This window comes from Clupea harengus, chromosome 16 (assembly GCF_900700415.2).
Source record: "Clupea harengus chromosome 16, Ch_v2.0.2, whole genome shotgun sequence".
NCBI classification, from domain to species: Eukaryota; Metazoa; Chordata; class Actinopteri; order Clupeiformes; family Clupeidae; genus Clupea; species Clupea harengus.
In genome coordinates, this window is record NC_045167.1 from 1,627,798 (window position 1) to 1,654,714 (window position 26,917).

The 26,917-nt window shown below is 41.9% G+C and overlaps 2 protein-coding genes across 2 annotated transcripts; both read right to left on the reverse strand.

Moving 5' to 3' along the window:
- Positions 1–464: 464 nt before the first annotated feature.
- On the reverse strand, positions 465–19,374 carry LOC105900814 (transcription termination factor 1-like). The gene is made up of 11 exons (XM_031583438.2): positions 19,359–19,374; positions 17,080–17,914; positions 9,380–9,773; positions 5,988–6,173; positions 5,689–5,767; positions 5,223–5,347; positions 3,000–3,207; positions 2,598–2,684; positions 1,633–1,698; positions 1,211–1,296; positions 465–937 (listed from the first exon to the last, which is right to left on the reverse strand). Exons 2-11 carry the CDS (start codon positions 17,887–17,889, stop codon positions 798–800), a joined length of 2,181 nt encoding a protein of 726 aa, XP_031439298.2. The 5' UTR covers positions 17,890–17,914; positions 19,359–19,374; the 3' UTR covers positions 465–797.
- LOC122128523 (transcription termination factor 1-like) lies at positions 12,718–16,811 on the reverse strand. Its single transcript, XM_042710132.1, has 8 exons — positions 16,414–16,811; positions 16,114–16,192; positions 15,555–15,679; positions 14,890–15,097; positions 14,512–14,598; positions 13,887–13,952; positions 13,537–13,622; positions 12,718–13,267 (listed from the first exon to the last, which is right to left on the reverse strand). The coding sequence occupies exons 2-8, from the start codon at positions 16,140–16,142 to the stop codon at positions 13,128–13,130; spliced, it is 741 nt and encodes a 246-aa protein (XP_042566066.1). The 5' UTR covers positions 16,143–16,192; positions 16,414–16,811; the 3' UTR covers positions 12,718–13,127.
- Positions 19,375–26,917: the final 7,543 nt, after the last annotated feature.

A 26,917-nucleotide genomic window follows, 5' to 3' on the forward strand; every position in this document is an offset into this window, starting at 1 on the left:
GAGGGCATGACTGTAGATAGTTATCATGGTCACCCCTAAGGCTCCCCACATATCCCTAGGCCCAGACTTGATACATATTCAAACAGAGTGCCCATAATGTAACTCATATCAATAGTGTCAATCATTTTGTAGTAGTATAGTAGTCTTAATAGCTTGCTATCATGAATATCCTAGAGTTTATACTGATTGTTAATATTCTACCCACCCTGGTTATTATACTGATTGTTAATAGTCAAGCCACAGAAGCCCTTACAGCTCCAACAACTAATATGAGATTAGGGCAGAGGTTACATGCTTATATGACCGGCCCGATTGTGACAGACACAGGTTGGCCAGTCTGATGGCAAAGGGCTAACCGGTGATGACACTGATGAAGTAAAACTCTGGTGAAAGAGCCTGATGTCTTTCTCCACTGGTGACCAGAAGAAAATCCACATAAAACAAAATGGTCAACAGACACTGGGTTTAAAACTCCTTGATTTACTATTGAACTCAGTGCATAAAAATACATTTTACAAAAATACTAAAATACACCAGTTTCAGGAAATGTAAAAAAAAAAAATGACAAAGCTAATATTTTCTTCAATCATTTATAAATATCTGAACTTCTTTGGAAAAGGCCTGAGCAATTAAATGTTAATTCAGTCACTAGTGTTTCAAACTTCACACGGCCCCTAGTGAGGAGGTTAGGCGAGTGGGGTCAGGGTTGGGGTGTTTCAGAGGTTGGGGAAGATCTCTGACAGCTTGGAAGAGTAACCTGTCTCTCTGGTGATGAGTGGGGGTGGCGTTGGGGTGTTTCAGAGGTTGGGGAAGATCTCTGACAGCTTGTAAGACTGTCGCAGCTCTGCGGGCTCATCAGCATCTTCAGCATCCTTACAGCCCTTCAGGTCCTTCTCCAGCTTTGGCAGGGTCTTCTCATACAGGAAATCAATGATGTCTGCCATCAGAGACAGAGGGAGGGAGGGAGGGAGGTTGAAGAAGGGGACAGACAGAGAGACAATGCAGCAGAGGAAGAAGAGCAAGACAGAAGAAAGGAGAAGGTGGAGAAGCAGAGGAGAAGGGAAGAAGACAACGAATGTGAAGTTGTTGTTTTCATGATGTAGTGCTTTTCTCAAACCCAAGGTCACTTTTGCATACTCCACCAGAAAACAGACAACAGTATTAGACATGACCGAGAGAGATACATGAACCAGCAGGGGTCAGTACTCACCACAGAAAGACTTTCTGTTCCAGTCTGGTACATAGGTCATCTTCAGCTGGTGGAACTTCATTTGTAAGTAGACAGGTGGGGTGTTGCTTCATAGAGAAATCACAGGAAACTTTCATTCAACACACACTAACACACAACTCCCTCAATATCACACCGACACAAGATTCACTCAATATCACACTAACACAAAATTCACTCAATATCACACTGACAAACGATTCACTCAAATATCACACGGACATAAGATTCACTCAAATATCACAGCCGGGTCAAAGACTAGTTTTAATGCAAACGCATATCTAAGGCCAATAGGCCAACCCATATTGATTATGACCTTAGCAGGACAGGAAGTAACCAGCACTCAAGAACAGAAGCGTTGTACTTGTCAGTCTCCCATGTACTTGCTAACATGAGCCCCTTACCCAAAGAGATGAGTGAGGTCATCCCACACGATGTCTGAAGATTCCTCCACAGCCATTTCATTGATCCTGGGCGGGGCACACAGAAACTGGGTTAACTTCAGAAATAAGGTGATCACAGGAGACTCTCACACAAGCGGGATCTCTTGAATGTCCAGACGGAAGTATTTGAATAGAAAATGCCACCTGGAATATTACTCAAAGCAGCTGTTTCGATAACAGAGTGAAGACACGTGAAGCTTGAGAAGTGAGGCTTAAGGAAGTGTCTATTTGGATTACTATGGTTACCTGTCTTTGCCTACCAGACAGAGGCAAGGAGGGCGAGACAGAAGACCAGGACAAGAAGGCAGACAGGTAACCATAGTAACAGTCTAAAACGTACACTTTGATCAGCTGGATGTACAGGTAACCAGAGTAACAGTTTGAAACGTACGCTTTGATCAGCTGGATCTGAAGGGACCGGCATAGGTCATAAGAATATGCCATAGTCAATAATTCAATGATATTATACCTAGTTATAATTGTTACTTTTATTTGGATTTAACTAGCATGTAAACTTTCCTTGGTGAATATACTTTGGGCTGACCTGGGGAGTGAGGTGTGATATTAGACTCTCACCTTCCCCCCAGGTCGAGACAAAGAACCCTGCATGCATGGCCCATTTGAATAGACGGTAACACCCCTTAGATATCAGTGTATTTAACAGACTGTTCCTCAAGGAATAAGTCAGATATACTGAGGTGAAGTTCTGTGAGGGAGGATGGATCCTCAGTCTCTGTCTCACAGTGGTCGGCCGCCATTCTTCAAGAATAAACCTGAATCGTGACTGATCAAACCTAAGACTGAATCTTCAATATATGGTATAAATTATATTCCATCAGATCTACAGGTAACCAGAGTAACAGTTTGAAACGTACGCTTTGATCAGCTGGATCTTCAGGTAACCAGAGTAACAGTTTGAAACGTACGCTTTGATCAGCTGGATCTGCCCCTCTATGTTCTTCCTCCCGTGGATCTTTCCACCAGTCTTCATTTTACCCTTCAGGTAATTCATCCTACACAACACAGGCAGGGAGAGCATCAACACGGTTTCTCTTAGCTCACAAAGGCAAGGACACACACACACACACACACACACACACACAGACACACACACACACACACACACAGACACACACACACACACACACACAGGTCAAAGCTGTGTCAGACAGAAGCAGGATCTGCATATGGTCTTTGTGTTGAAGGAAAACTGTTCCTTTCCAGTGTCGTTTATGTTCTCATGGATTATTCAGCCTGTCACAGAAAAATGTACCTGAACTGAACATGTTTTGTGTGCAATGTAATGTGACTGTCACATGAGCTCTCACCACTTGTGCTGGCACTTGAACCAGCTGCGAGTCTTGACCTGCTTGGCAACACGCATCCAGGCCAGATTCTTATACAAGTCCATCTTTTGGATGACCGCAGACCCGTCGCCACCCTCTCCTCCAGGCTCAGCCCTCTTCAGCAGCTGCTGGTGTAAGCACGTCAGGAGGACCTTCAACTCTGCCTCTGACCATGGCCCATGGTTCTCACCTGAGGGACAGGAAGTGAAAAAGCATAAAACAAGACTGGGTCAGTATTCACACACCTCATTCGTCTGCATTAGTTTTAATTAGTGCTGTCAGTTAAACGCGTTATTACAGTTTTTCTCGATTGATTACACACAAAAACTGGAACTTATAACACAATGACCACAACCTGTAACTCATGTGCCAACTCCCTAAACCAATTCTGCTCAACTATAAGCACAATTATCTGCTTTAGACACAGATTTCAATTGTTAGCCACACTTTCTTCAAAACACAACACACAATTATCTGCTTTAAACACAGATTTCAATTGTTAACCACACTTTCTTCAAAACACTAAACACCATCCTCTCTACTTTGCACAATTCATCAATGCCAAAACCTCCTTGTTTTCAGACAGAACACACTGCTATTCAAATGGCAAAACTTCCATTTCCAAGGCTGTTGTGCAATTTGAAATCAAAGCTTTAGCAATATGATGGCCACAGGTTAGCTCCTGGTTTGGAGAACAATTGATGGCAACATTGAAGTGAGAGGTGATCAGAAAGGCAGAGAAGTGAGAGGAAGAGGAAGAAGAGGAAGAGGATGAAGAGAAAAAACAAGAAGGAGAGCCATTATCTCTGATGAGATTCGGGCCACTGTGGTCAACCATGTGGTCAACCATGGTTTGACCATGCAGGAGGCTGGCCAGAGGGTTCAACCAAACATAAGCCGCTTCTCAGTTGCATCCATTCTCCGTACATTCAGATGAGGGAATAGGTAAGAAACACTACTATGACAGGAAAACACTAGTTTGAATGCCTTATCAGGAGCATAGCATTCTTGTATTTAGAGTATTTTCCATTGTACTGTATTTGTAAAATTACGTAAACAAATACAAAGTGCAACCATTGATGACCAAGACATATTCCTAAACATCAATACAGTGAGCCTAGCCACAGTGGACTGTGTTCTAAGGCGGAACACCTTGAGAATGGAGCAGGTGTATAGGGTGCCTTTTGTCAGAAACTCAAACAGTCAAACAATTATGCTATGACTATGTGCAAGTAAGTCATATAAATTTCCACAACTGATTGCGTCCTATCAGCACTGACACATTACTGTACTGTATTGTAATCCATCCAATGTTATTTTCAAGTGTTTCACAACACTGTGTAGGTCTATTTCTGATACAACATTTTACATTTTTCTTTCTTTTTTTGTTGACTGTACTGGCCTATATCCTATTGTTTGTTCTGTGCAAATCATTTACACATTCAGTTGTGTTTGCTGTGATGTATAGGCTACAGCACTTTTGGAAAAAATAAAGAAATACTTTAGTTGCTACTGTATATTTGTGTGTTATATTTGAGTAAAAACATTATACAGTTACAATATTTTAAAAGAGGAGAAAGCGTCCAGTAACACTGGACATGAAAAGGCATAATGCTCCTGATAAGGCCTTCATACTGGTGTTTTCCCATTTAATAGTAGTGTTTTCCATTGAGCACATCAGTGTTCAATCAATGCTTAGAATGTCTACTCATATAATGATCTGCGTTTGTCATTTGAAAACAAAATACCCTTTTGAGGTGACATAACACTGTTTTGAAAGCAAGGTAGCATTTTGCAGGAGATATAAAGGGTTTTGCATTTTGTGTGAGTGGTTTAGGGATTTGTGTTTAGAGTTTTGAGAAAACGAGGCATGCTTTCAAAAAATATGTGTAAGCAATCGAGAAAAACTGTAACGGCGTTAACGCAAACTAATATTTAAGCTAAACCGCCAGTCACATTATACCCCTCCCTTCCAGCCTAACCCTGAAGCAATGCATTGATTGCCTGGAAATGTTTTATGGCTGGAATTCACTGTTTGTTTGCCATTTACAAATTACTCTGTACAAACATCAGATTTCTTTTCAGAGCAAACACTGAAAGGACAGCTATTGGACCATGAGGAGCAATTAGCTGAAATTGACAAAAAGTGTATGGGATTAGAACCTTTAACACTATGGATGTTCTGGTGTGCATCTGATCACTCACACATCTGGCCAAAGCGACCCTTCACGGCTTCACAACTGCGGCCCATCTTGTCTGATATGGTCGTCCAGTTTGACCCATGCAGCGCATACAGTTCCTTCAAGACCTTGTTCTCATCTTCTGTAAACCTGCGGATGAGGGGCACACAGTCATAACACTGATGAAACACCCCCAACATGATGCTGCTCACACACACACACACACACACACACACACAGTCATAACACTGAAGACACACCCCCAGCATGATGCTGCTCTCACACACACACACACACACACACACACACAGAGTCATAACACTGATGAAACACCCCCAACATGATGCTGCTCTCACACACACACACACACTGAGCCCCACTGTGCTGCTCACCTGGTGGGGGAACTTTAAGTCACCTGAGGCCACATTAAAATGTCTGTCTGGGCACATTTCTTTATAAAGATAACCCGTTGTTGAGAAGTTTGTGTTTACCTCCCCATGTAATTCTCCCTGTTGCAAAACCTCATGGCTCGGTTGTGTATATTATGCCAGGAACGAGGGATCCCAGCGCCTGTTCAGGCACAAGACACCATTCACTGCTGCATTGCAGGCTGGACTGTTGTACACCTTTAACTTCCAGTCACTTGATACAATTTGACAAGTCACATCTCAAAAAAATATTAATGTAAGCATGACGGCAGTGGGCACACTCACCGAACAAACTCGGCCTGTGTCACTCACTCACATGTCTCATACTCATACATGACATGACATCTGATATCTATACTCACATAAACACCTGAGGAAGTTGAACTTCCTCTTCAGCCTTTGGATGGTAACCTTCTCATCTGGGAAGCGTTGGGGTCTAAAAAGCTTGAACTCGGTGTCGATCCCGGAAACGTCCAGGAAGTCCTTTACGTTCTGTTTCAGCTGCTTGTTCTCGGCCGCGGTGAACCACCCTGTTCGCAGAGGGATCCCTGTGGCATGGTGGGGGCGGAGGGAAAGCAGTAAACACAAAAACCCTGGATCACATGACTGAAGTTTTCCCTCAAGTGGTCAGTGGTCCTTCAACTTCTCAAACACTGTCCACCCAAAAAGCTAAATGATGGAGAACACATGAATCCAGGATGACATGTTTAACTCAGAATGTCATACCATACCATATAGGGGTGTAAATCTCTCATGACAAAGACGATCCGAATCTCGATACATTTGCACGATACAAGAAAAGATGCATGTTGATAAAAAAGGTTTCAGTACGATTCGATGCAGTTCAATAATTGAAAACACTGAGTTGTCAGGAAACAATGGACCTCATTCTCGAACATTTTCTTAAGTGTCTTATTAAATATCTTCTTACCAACCTCAGAAAAGATCTCCGCTGGATTCATGAACACCTGGAAATGTGTTCTTAATAGAAAACGCTTTCTCATGCACCTGAACTTGCATACAGAAACGCCCCGCCAGCTCCTTATAAGGGCATGCTATTCAATCATTTCAAAGCAAGCACCGGTAAACCCAGACCGAATTTCACCAGGGAAGAGGTGGAGGTACTGTTGCAGAATTCAGAATTTAGACATAGTGTCCATTCTATTCCACTATGTCTATATCCACGCGATTGAGTTTAGTGCTTATTTATTTATTCACTGCCATTTGCAATGTTCATATAGTGCTTTTATTTATGTTAGGACATCACGATGGCTCGGTCTCGGAATCATGACTATAAATGTTAAACATAATTATTAATGATACAAATATTCTCCTATTTATTATTATTATAATAATTATTTAAATCCGAGGATGTCTGTAGAAACACGCAATCAACAACGATTTATCTTCCTTGGCTAAAGTAGCATAGCATAGTCAATTGAAATGAATGGGGTAGCTAGCATAGCATTGGCCATTGAAATGACTAGTGTAGCTAGTTGTAATCTGTCATTCAATCCAGGTCTTGGCGTTATTTGTGAGAATACAGCCTGACGGTACGTGTCCACGGCATGCGATATCGTGCTGCTCTCATTGGGATAGAATGGATGCGATTTGCTGCATACTGAGGAAAAAATCGTGTCTGCTGCCTGCAAAAAGTTGGGCTTGCTTTAACTTTATGCAAATGAGTGCGATTTGCTGCATGCTGAGAGCCAATCAGTTCGGCGTGTGTGTTATTTGGAAGCCAACGTAGTTCATAGGGGCGGGAGTAATCAAAAATATCGAAACAAGATGGCGGCGTCTCTGGACTCTGTTACTGGGAAATATTGTATGTGAATAAAGGTTATCTACAGGACTTTTTATATGTCTAATCGACTCGGTTTGTTGTTTATATGCTACACGAATGCTGTGAGGTCAAACAGAATATTGTAGGTCTTGAACTCAAGCTCTCGACTATTACTGTTAGCTTGCCGCTAACACTTTAACCAAAAACCCATTGGAACACATAGTGGCTAGCTAGCTGCTAATAAGTTACCTATAACTAGGGTGACCAGACGTCCTCTTTTACCCGGACACGTCCTCTTTTACAGGACTTTGTATATGTCTACTCGGTTTGTTGTTTATATGCTACACGAATGCTGTGAGGTCAAACAGAATATTGTAGGTCTTGAACTCAAGCTCTGGACTCGCGGACTAGCTTGCCGCTAACACTTTAACCGAAAACCCATTGGAACACATAGTGGCTAGCTAGCTAGCTGCTAATAAGTTACTTATAACGTTTAATTGATTGTTGTTTACTTTGCACATGAGCACATTTTGGGACGAATGACCCAATCCAATATTAGCGATCTCAGTCACTACGCGGAGTTTGAGTATCTAATCATGTATTTAATGATGACTTTATTGACAGCACAAAACTGTGGGTGCTTCCAACATAACCGCGAGCGCTAAAAAGCAAAGCCCACCTAGCTATCCCTACCAAAGCCCAACTTTGCTACAGCCAAACATGATTTTCCTGACCACGCCCCCCATGCGACTTTACGCATAGCGATTTAACGCATGTCATTTGTGCCGTGGACACGTACCGTGACTCTACGTTTCCATTCAGGCGAATTATCGGCAGCCGGTATTTCGTCTAGGGGGCATTGTCAGAAAAATCAAGTTTCTCTGTTAAGTAGCAAGTTCGGTTGCAGTGCAGCGCTAATATAGCAGATTAGCTTGTGAAGTCATGAAAATATGATAGATGTTGCGGCTGTCACTCGTGCTCTCATTCATTTACTTATCCATTAAATGTATTCCTTTATACATTTGTGTTCTCTGATTCATTTATATCAGCCAGTTAAATCACGATATCACACATACCAGAGGCAAAACGCACCGATGAGGCTACAGGTTACAAACCAGCTAGCTTCTACATTGATCTTCAATTAAAGTGTTAGCAGCAAGCTAACAATAATGTTCGAGAGCTTCAGATAAGACCTACAATATTCTGTTTGCCCTGACAGTGTTCGTGTAGTATATAAACAACAAACCGAGTCGATGTAGACATATAAAAGTCGTGTGAACACCTGTATTCACCTTTATTCACATAAAATATTTCCCAGTAACAGAATCCCGAGACTCCGCCATCTTGCTTTGATTTTTTTGATTACTCCCGCCCATCTGCACAACTTCAGCTGTCAATTCTCACACACGTCAAACTGATTGGTTACCGCCTGGTCCGCATTTGCATAGAGTTAAAGGTTCGTCAACTTTGGAAGGGAGGAGTCGACGGTTCGTTGCGCGTCGGACGGGACTTCGTCTCCATTCATTCCCAATGAGAGCGGCACGAATATCGTCCAAATGGAAACGTAGCATGATTGGTTTATGCTATGCGGGCTTTGGCCAATGACAGGCTGTCATTGTTCTGACTGAGATCAAATGCAACAGGTCAGCGAGTGTTTTGGAGAGACAAACGCTTGTGAACCAATTCATAACTTCACGCATCGATGTAGTCGTATCTTACACACTAAAAACGGATATCGATACGTATTGGTTATTTTTTACACCCCTAATACCATACCAGAATCATGCAACTATGCATTGAGAAAACGTCCTGGGCAACATATACATAACACTGCTGCAGGCCTCACATATTCCCAATGCCTGAATGAAGATAAACTCCTTCCCCCCAAAATGCAAACTTAATCACCCTGTTTCACAGGGCACTGCAGGCTTTGGATACTCCCAATGGCTAAAATAAAGCTTGCTTACTCACCTTGCTTCTTGTATACCCTGAAGCGGGGCAGGTCGTACCTGATGACATTCTTAACCATGACGGTGCTGTGAAACGTGAAGTGAGGCAGGAACTCCAGGATCTCCTGCCGGATGGCATCGTCAACGCCCAGCACAGGCGCTTCAGGCACATCATCTGGGTGAAACCGTGCGTCTGTGGGAGAGTGTGTGTCTGCAGCAGGCTGTGTGTGTGTCTTTCTGACCTTCACCTTGCGCTTCACTCGTTTCTGGGGGACTGGTTCAAGGTTGGTTTGCACCGCTGTGAGTGCCGCCTCTGCTTCTGAGTTCTCTCCAGGACGGTCTGGCTCTTCAATTCTCCTTTTCTTCTTCTTCTTTTTCTTCACCTCTCTCTCCTGAGCAGCAGCAGCATCTGCAGCCTCTTGTGTCACACTTACGTTCCCTACATCGTGTTTTCTTTTCTTTTTGTTCTGCCCTTCTCTTGTGTCACACTGGCCCTCGACGGGTCTACAGTCATCTTTCTCACTCTTTGTTTTCTTCTTTTTGTGTTTATGTTTCTTATGAGAGTCGACTTCCGTAGTGGTTGTCTCAGGAGGATTGCCGGGGTCCGTCACCGCCTCTAAAAGTTGCTTCTTGTTCTTGTTCTTCTTTTTATGAAAGACCAGCTCTGCCTCCGTCATGGTCACCTCAAGTCGTTTTTCCCCCCTATAACAGCGTCAATAAAGGAACATGGAAATCCCCGTGTCTTCGCTGAATCTTTGTGCCACTTAAAACTGATCTGCAGTTTACTTCAAAATGTAGAGGAAGAGACATCTGAGAACATATTTCATAGTGATAATACATATATTAAATGAAAATTAAATTAGTTAAATTAGTATTTAGATGAAATGCTAACTTGAGGGTCCGAAACCACAACTGTATTTTCTCCTCCAAGCAAGATATGCTTGTTCAATGGCTGGGTATGTAATTTGAATGTAGCTAGCTAGCGAATGTTTAGACTAACGTTAAACTAGTTAGGAATTACAGACAGTAGTACGGCATATGTTTTTCGCACACAATGTAAGCAACATTATACACTATGTAATCAAAACTAGCATAGCCAGTGTGTTGTTAAATATATAAAGCATTGTTGTTTTGCTCCGACAACCCAAACAGACCAATACAACTTAATCCATGTGATTTTGTGTTTCTCGGCGATGACTCTGAATTGGCACATTTTCACAAAGATGTATCTTACCACCACCTCGTGGTCTGGAGTTGTACCTGGGGCAGATAGAATCGGAAGCAAGCAGATTCAAATCATCAGTCATCAGTGGTTCAGACATATGTCTATGGTTTAGACACTTTAGTACCATTTCAGCAATGTAACAAAGTAAACGTGGGATATCAATTGAAGTAAAGGTAGACGACCATGGACACTGGCTGGTAGCTGTAATTAATTTTAACGACTCACATTTGATAATCCACTACAGCAGGGGTACTCAATAGGCGGACCCCGGTCCAGATCCGGACCCAGACGCAATCAAATGTGGACCGAAGCCAAAATCAAAATTTTAATTTAAATCATGATCCAAGCGAGTTTTCATTGTTGCGTGATTTCGTGCTATATATTTTTGTCCTATTCGATGTGGTTTCTATCTTCCGTGTCCAATCTAGAGGTCCAATCAGGAGCTGTAATAATAACATCACTATGACAACTCACTCACTCAATGTTGGCCGCGAGCTCTGTGGGTCACGCAGGTTGTGTGTGTCAATGGCAACAATGCTGGCAGATAGATATGTGAACGGTATTTTTTTCTCAGCAAACGAAAATCATGGCGTGCTTTAAACCCGACAAAAAGAGAAAAGTTGATTCCAAAAATCGCGAATTTAAGACAGAGTGGACTGACAAGTATGCATTTGTGCTGCCTGTGGGGAGCACAAAACCGATGTGTTTAATCTGTAACGAGACGGTTGCCCTTGTCAAAAGTGGTAACGTGAAACGTCACTATGAAACAAAGCATGCACACTTCGAACAAAAATACTCTGAGGTAAGGGGCAGAAAAATAAACCATCTGCAATCATACCAAGCAACATGCAGTGTAATAGTTAGATCAGCCACACAACAAGAGCGTGCATACCTCAACATACATCAGAATCATGTTTATTGGCCAAGTACATTTTCATATACAAGGAATTTTTTCTGGCTTTAGTTGCTCTCAATGTACTTAAACTGAAAATATGCAGTATAACACAACAGTTTAGGATAGAGATACTGTTGTGAGTCTGCCTTTTCAACCATGAATATGGTGAAAAACAAATACAGGAGCACACCCAATGAACACTTACATCAGTGCCTCCCCCTGGCCGTCACACCTTTTATGCCCAAGTTTAAACCACAAAAAAGTGTCACCTTTCACACAAATAAGGCCAGACCACATAACCTTTTGTGCATACGGTAGTTTGAACGTTTTTGTTGGAGTCACTGTTCCGGACCCTGGACTGAATGGACATTTGGCGAGTGGACCTTTTGGGTTTCTAATTGAGTACCCCTGCTCTAGGGCCTCCAGCTCAACCAAGACACAGAAGCCCTTACAGCTCAACCAAGTGTTGTGTCTGATATGTAGGTCTGTGATGGAGAAAAACATTAATCTTTTCTGATCCGAATAAAACTCTTTGTTCTTGGTTGTTCAGGAATAATCAGGGAAGGTTTTAGCGGCCTTCAGCGGGCATGACTGTAGATAGTTATCATGGTCACCCCTTCAGTGGGCATGAGTGTATAGTTATCATCGTCACCCCTTCAGCGGGCATGACTGTAGATAGTTATCATCGTCACCCCTTCAGCGGGCATGACTGTAGATAGTTATCATGGTCACCCCTTCAGAGGGCATGAGTGTAGATAGTTATCATGGTCACCCCTTCAGAGGGCATGAGTGTAGATAGTTATCATGGTCACCCCTAAGGCTCCCCACATATCCCTAGGCCCAGACTTGATACATATTCAAACAGAGTGCCCATAATGTAACTCATATCAATAGTGTCAATCATTTTGTAGTAGTATAGTAGTCTTAATAGCTTGTTATGAATATCCTAGTGTTTATTCTGATTGTTAATATTCTACCCACACTGGTTATTATACTGATTGTTAATAGTCAAGCCACAGAAGCCCTTACAGCGCCAACAACTAATATGAGATTAGGGCCGAGGTTACATGCTTATATGACCGGCCCGATTGTGACAGACACAGTTTGGCCAGTCTGATGGCAAAGGGCTAACCGGTGATGACACTGATGAAGTAAAACTCTGGTGAAAAGGCCTAATGTCTTTCTCCACTGGTGACCAGAAGAAAATCCACATAAAACAAAATGGTCAACAGACACTGGGTTTAAAACTCCTTGATTTACTATTGAACTCAGTGCATAAAAATACATTTTACAAAAATACTAAAATACACCAGTTTCAGGAAATGTAAAAAAAAAATGACAAAGCTAATATTTTCTTCAATCATTTACAAATATCTGAACTTCTTTGGAAAAGGCCTGAGCAATTAAATGTTAATTCAGTCACTAGTGTTTCAAACTTCACACGGCCCCTAGTGAGGAGGTTAGGCGAGTGGGGTCAGGGTTGGGGTGTTTCAGAGGTTGGGGAAGATCTCTGATAGCTTGTAAGAGTCTTGTCTCTCTGGTGATGAGTGGGGTCAGGGTTGGGGTGTTTCAGAGACCAGGGAAGATCTCTGACATCTTGGAAGAGTGACTTGTCTCTCTGGTGATGAGTGGGGGTGGCGTTGGGGTGTTTCAGAGGTTGGGGAAGATCTCTGACAGCTTGTAAGACTGTCGCAGCTCTGCGGGCTCATCAGCATCTTCAGCATCCTTACAGCCCTTCAGGTCCTTCTCCAGCTTTGGCAGGGTCTTCTCATACAGGAAATCAATGATGTCTGCCATCAGAGACAGAGGGAGGGAGGGAGGTTGAAGAAGGGGACAGACAGAGAGACAATGCATCAGGGGAAGAAGAGCAAGACAGAAGAAAGGAGAAGGTGGAGAAGCAGAGGAGAAGGGAAGAAGACAACAAATGTGAAGTTGTTGTTTTCGTGATGTAGTGCTTTTCTCAAACCCAAGATCACTTTTGCATACTCCACCAGAAAACAGACAACAGTATTAGACATGACCGAGAGAGATACATGAACCAGCAGGGGTCAGTACTCACCACGGAAGGACTTTCTGTTCACGTGTGGTATATAGGTCACCTTCAGCTGGTAGAACTTCTTCTGTAAGTAGGCAGGTGGGGTGTTGCTTCATAGAGAAATCACAGGAAACTTTCACTCAACATCACACTGACACACAACTCACTCGAATATCACACTAACACACAATTGTGCATAAACAGGGAGTCTAACAGCCGGGTCAAAGACTAGTTTCAATGCAAACGCATATTTAAGGCCAATAGGCCAACCCATTTTGATTATGACCTTAGCAGGACAGGAAGTAACCAGCACTCAAGAACAGAAGCGTTGTACTTGTCAGTCTCCCATGTACTTGCTAACATGAGCCCCTTACCCAAAGAGATGAGTGAGGTCATCCCAGACAATGTCTCCAGATTCCTCCACAGCCATTTCATTGATCCTGGGCGGGGCACACAGAAACTGAGTTAACTTCAGAAATAAGGTGATCACAGGAGACTCTCACACAAGCGGCATCTCTTGAATGTCCAGACGGAGGTATTTGAATCTGGAGCATTACTCAAAGCAGCTGTTTCGAGTGAAGTTAGAGACACGTGAAGCTTGAGAAGTGAGGCTTAAGGAAGTTGCTTTTTGGATGAGAGTTAGTGGTTATCTGTCTTTGCCTACCAGACAGAAGCAAGGAGGGCGAGACAGAGGACCAGGACAAGAAGGCAGACAGGTAACCAGAGTAACAGTTTGAAACGTACGCTTTGATCAGCTGGATGTACAGGTAACCAGAGTAACAGTTTGAAACGTACGCTTTGATCAGCTGGATCTACAGGTAACCAGAGTAACAGTTTGAAACGTACGCTTTGATCAGCTGGATCTACAGGTAACCATAGTAACAGTTTGAAACCTACGCTTTGATCAGCTGGATCTACAGGTAACCAGAGTAACAGTTTGAAACGTACGCTTTGATCAGCTGGATCTACAGGTAACCAGAGTAACAGTTTGAAACGTACGCTTTGATCAGCTGGATCTGCCCCTCTATGCTCTTCCTCCTGTGGATCTTTCCACCAGTCTTCATTTTACCCATCAGGTAAGTCATCCTACACAACACAGGCAGGGAGAGCATCAACACGGTTTCTCTTAGCTCACAAAGGCAAGGACACACACACACACACACACACACACACACACACACACACACACACACACACAGGTCAAAGCTGTGTCAGACAGAAGCAGGATCTGCATATGGTCTCTGTGTTGAAGGAAAACTGTTCCTTGCCAGTGTCGTCTATGTTCTCATGGATTATTCAGCCCGTCAGAGCAAAATCTTACTGAAATTAACATATTTTGTGTGCAACGTGATCTGACTGTCACATGAGCTTTCTCACCACTTGTTCTTGCAGTGCAACCAGCTGCGAGTCTGGACCTGCTTGGCCACACGGCTCCACTCCAGTTTCTTATACAAGTCCATCTTCTGGATGACCGCAGACCCGTCGCCGCCCTCTCCTCCAGGCTCAGCCCTCTTCAGCAGCTGCTGGTGTAAGCACGTCAGGAGGACCTTCAACTCTGCCTCTGACCATGGCCCATAAACCTCAGCTGAGGGACAGGAAGTGACAAAGCATAATACAAGACTGGGTCAGTATTCACAGACCTCATTTGTCTACATTAGTTTTAATGTCTACCTACCCTGTGTCTATCAGTTTATGTACTGCCCGTCTAGCTGGCCTATCACAAAATTAGCTTAAAGGTACAGTCCACAATTCTGGCAAAAGGTTATTCATATTTAAGCTCAACCTCCAGTCACATTATACCCCTCCCTTTCAGCCTAAGCCTGAAGTGATGCATTGATTGCCTGGAAATGTTTCATGGCTGGAATTCACTGTTTGTTTGCCATTTACAAATTACTCTGTACGAACATCAGATTTATTTTCAGAGCAAACACTGAAAGGACAGCTATTGGACCATGAGGAGCAATTAGCTGAAATTGACAAAAAGTGAATGGGATTAGAACCTTTAACACAATGGATGTTCTGGTGTGCATCTGATCACTCACACATCACGTTAAAGCGTTTCTTCACGGCTTCACAACTGCGACCCATCTTGTCTGATATGGTCGTCCAGTTTGACCCATGCAGCGAATACAGTTCCTTCAAGACCTTGTTCTCATCTTCTGTAAACCTGCGGATGAGGGGCACAGAGTCATAACACTGATGAAACACCCCCAACATGACGCTGCTCTCTCACACACGCACTCAAACAGAGTCATAACACTGATGAAACACCCCCAAACTGATGCTGCTCTCACACAGGCACAGACATAACTGAAAATTCACTCAAGTTTCCTACTCGAGTTGCATATAAGTATATTTATTAAACAACAACAAGATCGTTGGGCTAACCCACGTCCCAGCAAGTCGGAGAGAAGCATGGGCCCTCTCTCAGAGATAGAGGTAGCCCGGGCTTACTCCCAGACTGCAGCAGACAAGAGAGAAGCAATGTTAAACGCTGCTCACCTGGTGGGGGAACTTTAAGTCACCTGAGGCCACATTAAAATGTTTGTCTGGGCACATTTCTTTATAAAGAGAACCCATTGTTGAGAAGCTTGTGTTTACCTCCCCAAGTAATTCTCCCTGTTGCACATCCTCCTGGCTCGGTTAAGTATAATATTCCAGGAACGAGGGATCCCAGCGCCTGTTCAGGCACAGGAAAACATTCACTGCTACACTGCAGGCTGGACTGTTGTGCACCCTTTAACTTCCAGTCACTTGATACAATTTGACAAGTCACATCTCAAAAAAAAAATGATGTCGGCATGACGGCAGTGGGCACACTCACCGAACAAACTCGGCCTGTGTCACTCACTCACATGTCTCATACTCATACATGACATGACATTTGATATCTATACTCACATAAACACCTGAGGAAGTTGAGCTTCCTCTTCAGGCTTCGGATGGTAACCTTCTCATCTGGGAAGCGTTGGGGTCTAAAAAGCTTGAACTCGCTGTCGATCCTGGAAACGGCCAGGAAGTCCTTCACGTTCTGTTTCAGCTGCTTGTTCTCGGCCACGGTGAACCGCCCTGTTCGCAGAGGGATCCCTGTGGCATGGTGGGGGCGGAGGGAAAGCAGTAAACACAAAAACCCTGGATCACATGACTGAAGTTATCCCTCAAGTGGTCAGTGGTCCTTCAACTTCTCAAACACAGTCCACCCAAAAATCTAAATGATGATGGAGAACACATGAACCCAGGATGACATGTTTAACTCAGAATGTCATACCATATCATACCAGAATCACTGAGAAAAAGTCCTGGGCAACATATACATAACACTGCTGCAGGCCTCACATATTCCCAATGGCCTGAATGAAGATAAACTCCTTAATCACCCTGTTTCACAGGGCACTGCAGGCTTTGGATACTCCCAATTGCTAAAATAAAGCTTGCTTACTCACCTTGCTTCTTGAATACCCTGAAGCGGGGCAGGTCGTACTTGATGACCTTCTGCACCTCGCCGCTGTTGCTAAACGTGAAGTGAGGCAGGAACTCCTGGATCTCCTGCCGGATGGCATTGTCAGCCTCTTGTGTCACACTTACGTTCTCTGCATCGTGTTTTCTTTTCTTTTTGTTCTGCCTTTCTCTTGTGTCACACTGGCCCTCGACGGGTCTACAGTCATCTTTCTCACTCTTTGTTTTCTTCTTTTTGTGTTTATGTTTCTTGTGAGAGTCGACTCCCGTAGTGGTTGTCTCAGGAGGTTTGCCGGGCTCCAGCACCGCCTCTAAAAGTTGCTTCTTGGTCTTGTTCTTCTTCTTTTTATGGAAGACCAGGATATCCTGCCAGATGGCATAGTCAATGTCCAGCACAGGCGCTTTAGGCACATCATCTGGGTGAAGCCGTGCGTCTGTGGGAGAGTGTGTGTCTACAGCAGGCTGTGTGTGTGTCTTTCTGACCTTTGCCTTGCGCTTCACTCGTTTCTGGGGGACTGGTTCAAGGTTGGTTTGCACCGCTGTGAGTGCCACCTCTGCTTCTGAGTTCTCTCCAGGACGGTCTGGCTCTTCAATTCTCCTTTTCTTCTTCTTTTTCTTCACCTCTCTCTCCTGAGCAGCAGCAGCATCTGCAGCCTCTTGTGTCACACTTACGGTCTCTGCATTGTGTTTTCTTTTCTTTTTGTTTTGCCCTTCTCTTGTGTCACACTGGCCCTCGACGGGTCCACAGTCATCTTTCTCACTCTTTGTTTTCTTCTTTTTGTGTTTATGTTTCTTGTGAGAGTCGACTCCCGTAGTGGTTGTCTCAGGAGGATTGCCGGGCTCCGGCACCGCCTCTAAAAGTTGCTTCTTGGTCTTGTTCTTTTTCTTCTTTTTATGAAAGACCAGCTCTGCCTCCGTCATGGTCACCTCAAGTCGTTTTTTCCCCCTATAACAGCGTGGATAAAGGAACATGGAAATCCACGTGTCTTCACTGAATCTTAAAACTGATCTGCATTTTACTTCAAAATGTAGAGAGGAAGACACATCTGAGAACAAATTTCATAGTGATAATACATATCTTAAATGAAAATTAAATTAGTTAAATTAGTATTTAGATGAAATGCTAACTTGAGGGTCCGAAGCCACAACTGTATTTTCTCCTCTGAGCAAGATATGCCTGTTCAATGGCTGGGTATGTAATTTGAATGTAGCTAGCTAGCTAATGTTTAGGCTAACGTTAAACTAGTTAGGAATGTACAGACAGTAGTTAGGCATGTGTTTTTCGCACACAATGTAAGCCAGGGGTCCCCAACCTTTTTTGCACCACGGATCGGTTTAATGTAGGCATTATTTTCACGGACCGGCAGATAAATACAGCAAAAATAAAATAACGCTACCGGCATAAAAACGAATGTTAAGTGCATGAAAAATACAACTCACCATTGTACTGACTTGTACTTTATCCTATAAAGCAGTGGTTCTCAAAGTGGGGGGCGGGGGGCGCAATGTCACAGACGGAGAAAAAAAGTTCTTAAGGGCTTAATTTGTGAGAAACCGTGGCGATTGCGTTCATGTCAATTCTACAGACATCCTTAAACAATTATAAAAATAAAAAATATGAGAATATTTGAATCATTAACAATTACGTTTCACATTTAAATTCATGATTCTAAGAGGCATCGTGATGTTCTAAAAAAGCACTACACGAACACTGCAAATGTAACTGAATAAATAAATAAGCATTAAACTCAATCGCGTGGATATAGCCATATTGGAATAGAATGGACACATCTACATTCTGCAACAGTATACCTCCACCTCTGCACTGGTGAAGTTAGGTCCGCTTTGACATGATTTTGATCAGTCTGAAGTTGATTTCGCGATGCTGTGGAGTCTGCACACGTCTCTTCAGGCTTTTTCCCCTTCGCAAAGAAGCTCTCCAAGGACGTTTGTTTCTTACTCATTTTCGCTAGTTTGCTGGTTTATTTTTTGAGTAACGTATCACGTGACCGAGACAAGCGTCTTGACGTGTCAAGAGGCACAGGCGAATGTTCCGTCGGGGAAAATCCGATCGATTTTCAAAATAAAACACCTTTCAGACTCTAATAATTAATACAACGGAAATGATATAAATTATTTATTCTTTCTTTGCGGCCCGGTAGGAAATGCCTCACGGACCGGTACCGGGCCGCGGCCCGGTGGTTGGGGACCACTGATGTAAGCGACATAATACACTATAAAAATTAGCATAGCCAGTGTGTTGTTAAATATATAAAGCATTGTTGTTTTGCTCCGACAACCTAAACAGACCAATACAACTTAACCCATGTGAATTTGTGTTTCTCGGCGATGACTCTGAATTGGCACATTTTCACAAAGATGTATCTTACCACCACCTCGTAGTCTGGAGTTGTACCTGGGGCAGATAGAATCAGTAGCAAGCAGATTCAAATCATCAGTCATCAGTGGTTCAGACATATGTCTATGTTTAGACTAGGGATGCACCGATACCACTTTTTTACAAACCGATACGAGTACGAGTATTTTTATTTGTGTACTTGCCGATACCGAGTATCGATACCGATACTTCTTAGATTTGGTCTCCATGAAAGTGCAATTAATTTGGAGGCAGATTTTATTTTATCCTCTGCAGATTATGTCAAGCCTATAGTACAAAATGAACAGAAGGCTATCCCAAGCCAAAAATAAACAGAGCTTTCTGGTTTTAACACACAAAAAAAGCCTTCAAACAGACAATATCATCACATTAGACAAAATGCAAATATAACCAGATAAAGGCAATTCAATTTGCTGCATAGTTAACAACACAGTCTGCTTAACAAAAAGTGAACAGAACTATTACTGGATTAGCACAAGAGCACATTTCAGTTACAAAAGGATCAGAAGAATCTCCTGCTCAAGTACACAAACAATCACTTAACCTATATGGCACTGTAAGTCTTTCTCTCTACCTCTCTCTCTCTGCGTGTGCGTTTTTTTTCTTTTGCAAGACGTCAGTTAAGATTGGTTGCTTCGGTCTTGCGCCACTAGCATCAGTGAACTCAGTGTACTTAGCACTATGGTGCGTCTTCAGATGTTTAATCAAATGTGTTAAACAAAGTACTTTCCTTTCCGCCCCTCGACACCGTAGCACTGTGCCTTACTCCTGTCGTCGTCATTTATCTTAAAATGAGCCCAAAAACGGAATTGCTAATCGCTAACGAGATGCTAGCAGCTAAATTTAGCGAAACCTGTATACTGAAATACTTTGACACTATGACAAACTTTCCTAACACAGTCAAACATCAAGCAAATGCAACACAAGACGGCAAATAAGCTACTTACTAGTCTGGCAGAGAGTGGTAGGACAGGTAGGACAATAAATCACATTTTGTGTCAGCATAGCCCGGCCAGTTTGATGCAGTGAAATACTGATGAGTGGTATCGGTGCTTGGTATCGGCAATTCAAAAACGAGTACGAGTACGAGTATTTTAACGAAGTATCGGCACCGATACCGATACTGGTATCGTGCATCCCTAGTTTAGACCCTTTAGTACCATTTCAGCAATGTAACAAAGTAAACGTCCTGTATGAAAAATTCTAGTTAAGTCAAAGTATATTAGCCTCAAAATGTAGTTTAAGTATTAAAAAGTACTAAGTAGACGGCCATGGACACTGGCTGGTAGCTGTAATGAATTTTAACGACTCACATTTGATTTTGAGGAATGTATATGGGTACAACAATAGCCAAAAGAATATAGATTTACTGGAAGACATTACACAGAAAATTCAAAGATGCAAACTGTTATACCAATGTGAAAATGTAGTAAGAGGGGATATGAACGTGGTGAATGATGATTGGTTCGACAGATGTCCTCCAAGTGGACAGAACCACAACCCCAATAAGCTATTTCATCAATTTTGTCATAAACATGACATACAAGATGCATGGAGACATTATAATAATAATACAATACAGTTTTCTTGTTTTCAACCTAATGCTCAACATAGATCTAGACTAGACTATTGGTTAGTATCAGACTCCATTCTAAATCTCTGAAGTTAACATGTCTGCAGCTCCCTTGACAGACCACTCCATTATTTATATTAAGATAAGGCCACAACAAGAACATCAAACTCACTGTAATGGCTACTGGAAGTTTAACTCATACTTCCTAACTTCTTAGACAATATTTACAAGAGGAGGTCCACTCAGTGAGAACAAAAACTCTAGAAACCTCATTAACAGCTAGTGAGATGGTGTTGCTCCTAACTAAATATTTACAATTCCCAGTTCCACCTAAGGCAAAGGAGGTCCATTTTAAAGTAATGTTGTGGAGACTATGTTGTCTGGTCAGAAATGCTTAGAAGCCACTGTGGTGCATCTGATTAAAATGCCTGAGATGATGTACAATCCAAGGTGAGGTTTATTACAAAGTTGAGATAAATGGAATTTAATTGTAGATGTATTTGTGCGTGTGTGTGTGTTTCTGTATGTGTTTGGTTTATTTGCGTGTGTGTGTGTTATATTAACGTGTGTGTGGTTCTGCAAAAGAAACATAATACAACAGAGGTACTTAGCAATCATACTAATCTCACAATATAAGGCTAGTCACAACCTCACATTAATAATAGCAATAATAAAGCAAGTTTCTCACATTACTAAAGTGACACTACTTCCTACATAACTCACGTAGTCTATCACATTCTAGCTGATAAACAGCCCAGGTAATGGTTAAACATGTCACTAGTTAACTAACAAAGATTACCGACATCAATTAAATATGCACCTGCGATCATATAAACGCATTTACAACATCAATGCCATGTCTAACAAACACAGACTGTTAACAGCATAAACTAAACATAACAAAGGAGCATTATAAATACTTACAGGTATCTGAACGCACACAATTCCAACACTCTCACTCTAATCTTTATCCTGAAACGTTTATATCTCAACAACTTACTTCTGTATCGTCAGTCCACTGATCTGCTATTCCCGCCACTGGGTACCGTCAGTACAAGCATCCCCAGACTGCACTCTGATTGGCTGTACAAGTGCAGCCATAAGGGGTGCACGCACTAACAGAATGACCCAGCAGCAGCGAAAGGGCTGTTCACGTGCACAGTCTAATGGGCAAACCATCAGTCCTTTGCAACAAGTAATGAGTAATATATATCCATCTAATGATTTCTTATGTAAACGTTTTAATATGGATTTAGATGTATAATATTTTATATTTATTATACGGCTCTTCAGAATGTTCCAAAAAATACCGTTGATTTGAATGGGCCATCCCAACTTTCGCAGGTGAATATTTCTTGTTATAAAACAATTGGGTTCTATTGAATTATTTAGCTGTTTCTGATTGGACGAGAGACATCCCAACTCGGAATTTTCACAGCTAATAATAAATCACTCCGCGATGAAACATTCTATAGCACGTTGATACAATTAAGCGATAACCGTTAATTCAAAGTTCTTATAATTCCAAAAGACGTTGACAATGGAAATAAACATTTTTTAATCAATAACTTCGTGTTTAAATGTGAATTGGTTGACTATAAAATTGTTTTATAAAAGCAATATAGTACTCGTGCGAGTGGGGTAGGTAAGGGATATTCCCACGGGTGTTGTTGCCTGCGCCACGAGGCCACCCGTGGGAATATCCCTTACCTACCCCACTCGCACGAGTACTATATTGCTTAAATATTCACCGCTGCGAAAAGATATTGACCGCTGTCATTGGCAATGGGTTTTGTGCTTCTAATTCACATATTTCATATCATTCCGCAACTAGTCCGGTCATTTAACTTAACATTCGTACATTAGTTGACCTTACCTTGGATGTGTTTTTCGGTCGCGCACTTTTCTATGTCTTGCCTTCTATTCTTTTCCACCTGCTCTTTCCTTAGCTCGTTCAGTTGTGACCCTTACAGGCTTGTCGCTGCCTGATCTCAGCAGATGTCAGGCATACGTGCGAGTGTACGGGGCAAGGATGTTAGCGTGAAGGTCATTTCAGACTTGTTACAACTATCTTGAAGAATTAATGTCAGCCTTAAAAACGTCTCTTAGAAATTGCACACACGTTTTTATACTTTAGTTTTATAATGTATCATCACCTCTGGTCATAGGTGGTAGAAGAAGCCTATTCTCAAAACATTTAGTCATTTAGCAGACGCTTTCGTCCAAAGCTACGTACAAGGGAGAGAACATTATAAATAAAAGATGTCCATTTACAAATGTACTCAAGTAAATGAATATCAGCATGCAAGATGTATTTTATCTGTAATTAAGACAGAAAAACACCGTTATTTTTATGGTGATTACGTGCTTGTGATATTATGGTATTTTCCCGTGAATTTGAACAACATTTTATATTTTCACAGTAAAATTGTGTGTTTTCTACTTATTATGACAGTAAAAAATAAAGTTATCTACTGTTTTTTGATTAAGGGTAATTCAATGTATTTTCTACGGTGATATACTGTTTTAGATTTGACAGTCTTTTTACTGTTGCTATTTGACAGTTTTTTACCGTAATTTCTACGATTTTTTTCTTACAGTGTAGTTTTCAAATCCCCTCAGACGTATTTTTCAGTTACAGTAACAGGGTTTTTTCATTGCAGTGTCTATTTCTCGAACAAAGACTTTAAAGCATGGTCTTTACAAGTCATTCTTTAAAAATCTAAGCAAAAAAAAAGGCAAACAAACAACTTTTATGTACAAATACGACCATCTACAGAGTTTGGATGTCTGTTACAGACCGTGGTTAGTTAGCTTCATAATCAATATTTGACATATTAAAATTTTTTATTATACGGCTCTTCAGAATGTTCCAAAAAGTTCCGTTGATTTGAATGGGCCATCCCAACGTTCGCCGGTGAATATTTAAGCAATAAGGTACGAGTATAATAATGTACTGTTCAAGGGTGTTGTTAGGCCCGACACGAAGCAGAGGGCCGGCAAACCCTTGCACAGTACATTATTGACGATACAGTACTGCCTCGAGTACCTTATTGCTTTTATAATACGGTTGCCAGCAACATTATAAATAGTAACTAAATAGTAAGCTGCCTTTCAGCACGAAATAGTTGTAATAGCCACCAAACGTTGTGTATCGCATTTCAGTAGCCTAGACTCTAGAGAAAATAGTCCCCGAATGTGTGGCTGTTGTCGGTAGGAAAACTGTATGATCAGGGAAAGTGTATTAAAACCGGATGTCGTCACTTTAAGCCGGTCTCTGGTTGGATAAAGCTTTTCAGCAGAAATGGACAAGGACCTTTACTTTTTAGTTGAGAAGTTGTGTTGATCGCCTGGCATGCAAACGATCGGTTTTCTTTAAATTATTATTATTTTTGTGAAGTTATACGGCTTATGTGAATAAGGCTATCTACACAACTTTTTATATGTCTACATTGACTCGTTTAGTTGTTCATGTGGTACACGTAGGTCTTAACTGAAGCTAACGCTTAGACCAACAATCCATTGGAACACATAGTAGCTAGCTAGCCTCGCTGCTAATAAGTCTAACGTTAGCATGCTAATATGAATAGTCCCATTATAGTCAGGTGGCTTAATGCTCAATTGACTTGTTGTTAACCGAACTTTTACGAAGTCATACAACTAAACACACAAGTGACTTGTTAACCGAACTTTTACGAAGCTATATGACCAAACACAAAGCTAGCACTGTTAATTCCGCTATAGCTAGCCAGGTCAATTAGCTCGCCTAAGATACTGCAATTTAAGCTAACCAATTACCTCATTTCCCCCAAAACCCATCGATTACATGTGTTTGTGATGTGTAACATATATCCTTAATCAGTCATTCAAGTTATTAACGTTTATTTACTGCTAGCGATTACACGACACAAGGGTAATTCAATCGCTATTAATGTTGAACTTGAACTTCAACAACGTCACACAATATTAAAAGTCAGGCATCGGCATGGTTCCTACAGAATAAATCAAAGGTCCTTGTCCATTTCTGCTGAAAAGCTTTATCCAACCAGAGACCGGCTTAAAGTGACGACATCCGGTTTTAATACACTTTCCCTGATCATACAGTTTTCCTACCGACAGCTGTTGCTATGCATCACGTTTGTTAGCCTGTACTCTCCTGAGCAAGCTAAAGTGGTAATAGCTAGCGAGCTGTTTACGGTCACAACCCACAGAAAGTTCAAAATGCCGAGATATGTTGTGCTGATGGATGCGACAACAGTCGCCAGAGAAAACCTAGATATACAATTGATACAATCGTGAATAATTGCTGTGTCTTATTAGAGCTAAACTCCCCTGAGCGAGCTAGAGTGCTAATAACTAGCGAGCTGTTTAGCCCTTTGGGATTTGGCTACAACTCGTTAGCCCATATTGGCACTCTTGATTGCTCAAGAACGGTTAGCTTTGATAAGATCCAGGATACATGTCCTGTGATCTCATACATATTGTTTTTGTCTCCAAATGCCATATCTTGGTGTCGTTCACCCATCCTACAACTGCATATTGAAAGGCATCTCTACTCTTGAAATCTCCAGTTTATGGGGATGGATTATGTACAAGATAAATGTAAATGTCGGGAAAAGAAAGTTGGGGCAGATGCTTTGCAAAAACACAGAGGAATTGCTAATCGCTAACGGCTAGTAGCATGCTAACCTTTGATAGGTGGCTAATACACCTCGCAAATCCTCTTTGACATATTTTTCAGTTACAATAATGGCGTTTTTATATTGTACAGTGTCTATTTCTCGGTAACTTTCTAAAAATCTAAGCAAAAAAAAGTCAAACTTAAAACTTTTACGTACAAATACGATGATCTACGGAGATTTGGTCCGCCATTTTTTTTCGAACTAAGGTAGTATATTTTGAGTGCGCACTGATATGGAACGCTCAGGTAAATGTAAACAGCTGTACAGTACATTATGGCTCAATACAGTACACCCCATGACCTCCTTTCAACCAATCAGAATGCTTGATTTCATCTACCCGTATTATAATTCCTGATATTCACCGCTGCAAAAAGATATTGACCGCTGTCATTGGCAACGGGTTTTTTTTGCTTCTAATTCACATCTTTCATATCATTCCGCAAGTAGTCCGGTCATTTAACGTAACAGACTCATTGTAATTTGAAGTCAGCAAGTAATGGGTTGCTACGCAACAACTGAAACTTAAAAGTTCTATTTGCTTGAAGAACTATTTATTTCTTAGCGGAAATCACGAAACGGCAACTAAATCATTAAAAATAGGTCTTCTATAGTTTTTGGCAAGTAACCGTATAATAAGCGGGATAATGTATTGTCCGTCGGTCATTATCCATAAATAAATCCCTTCAGGACGAAATAACACCCCTCCGCTGCGCGTCGGGGTGTTGTTCGCCCCGTCGGGATTTATTTTTGGATAATGACCTCCGGACAATACATTATCCCTTACGTATTTCACACTTACTGACGTATTTATATAAAATGTCTGCGTCATAAACATAATGGATGTAACACAATGCACTGGAGCAGTCGATATACGGTATGTCGAAAGAGGGCAGTAGAGTTGCGTCCCAGGTATACTACAGGAAAGGATGTTTTCTATGGACAGGGTCTATGTCAAATTAACACAACGCAGCAACACCACCAACAACTACAGACACTTTTAATGTCTAATGAATGACATGACAAACAACTTTCATAACTTGATCATGAAGATTTTTCAAGTTGTAGAAATTTCAAACGTCAACAAGGCGAAGTTGCTAACCAATTCATCCAACAGTTGTCGAGGTTCCACAAGAGAGACATGTGGTCTCTGCGTGAGTTGGGCGTGTTTTCTCGCGCGGTCTCACGTTTCCCGCGAATTTTATGCGGAGTCTCCAGCACGATTTTTCATTGTGTCCTAAACCACTGCTAAAAACCCTGCTATGGACGTCGAGGCCACAAGTGGACGAAAAACTCTGC

Coding starts and splice junctions, on each gene's coding strand:
- LOC122128523 (XM_042710132.1), bottom strand. CDS start 16,142: ATGTGCAACAGGGAGAATTACTTGGGGAG. Junction 15,680..16,113: donor AGGGAGAATTACTTGGGGAG/GTAAACACAAGC, acceptor CCTCATCCGCAG/GTTTACAGAAGATGAGAACA. Junction 15,098..15,554: donor GAAACGCTTTAACGTGATGT/GTGAGTGATCAG, acceptor CCTGTCCCTCAG/CTGAGGTTTATGGGCCATGG.
- LOC105900814 (XM_031583438.2), bottom strand. CDS start 17,889: ATGACGGAGGCAGAGCTGGTCTTTCATAAAAAGAAGAAAAAGAACAAG. Junction 1,297..1,632: donor GACCTCACTCATCTCTTTGG/GTAAGGGGCTCA, acceptor TTCTCTATGAAG/CAACACCCCACCTGTCTACT. Junction 938..1,210: donor GAACAGAAAGTCTTTCTGTG/GTGAGTACTGAC, acceptor CTCTGATGGCAG/ACATCATTGATTTCCTGTAT.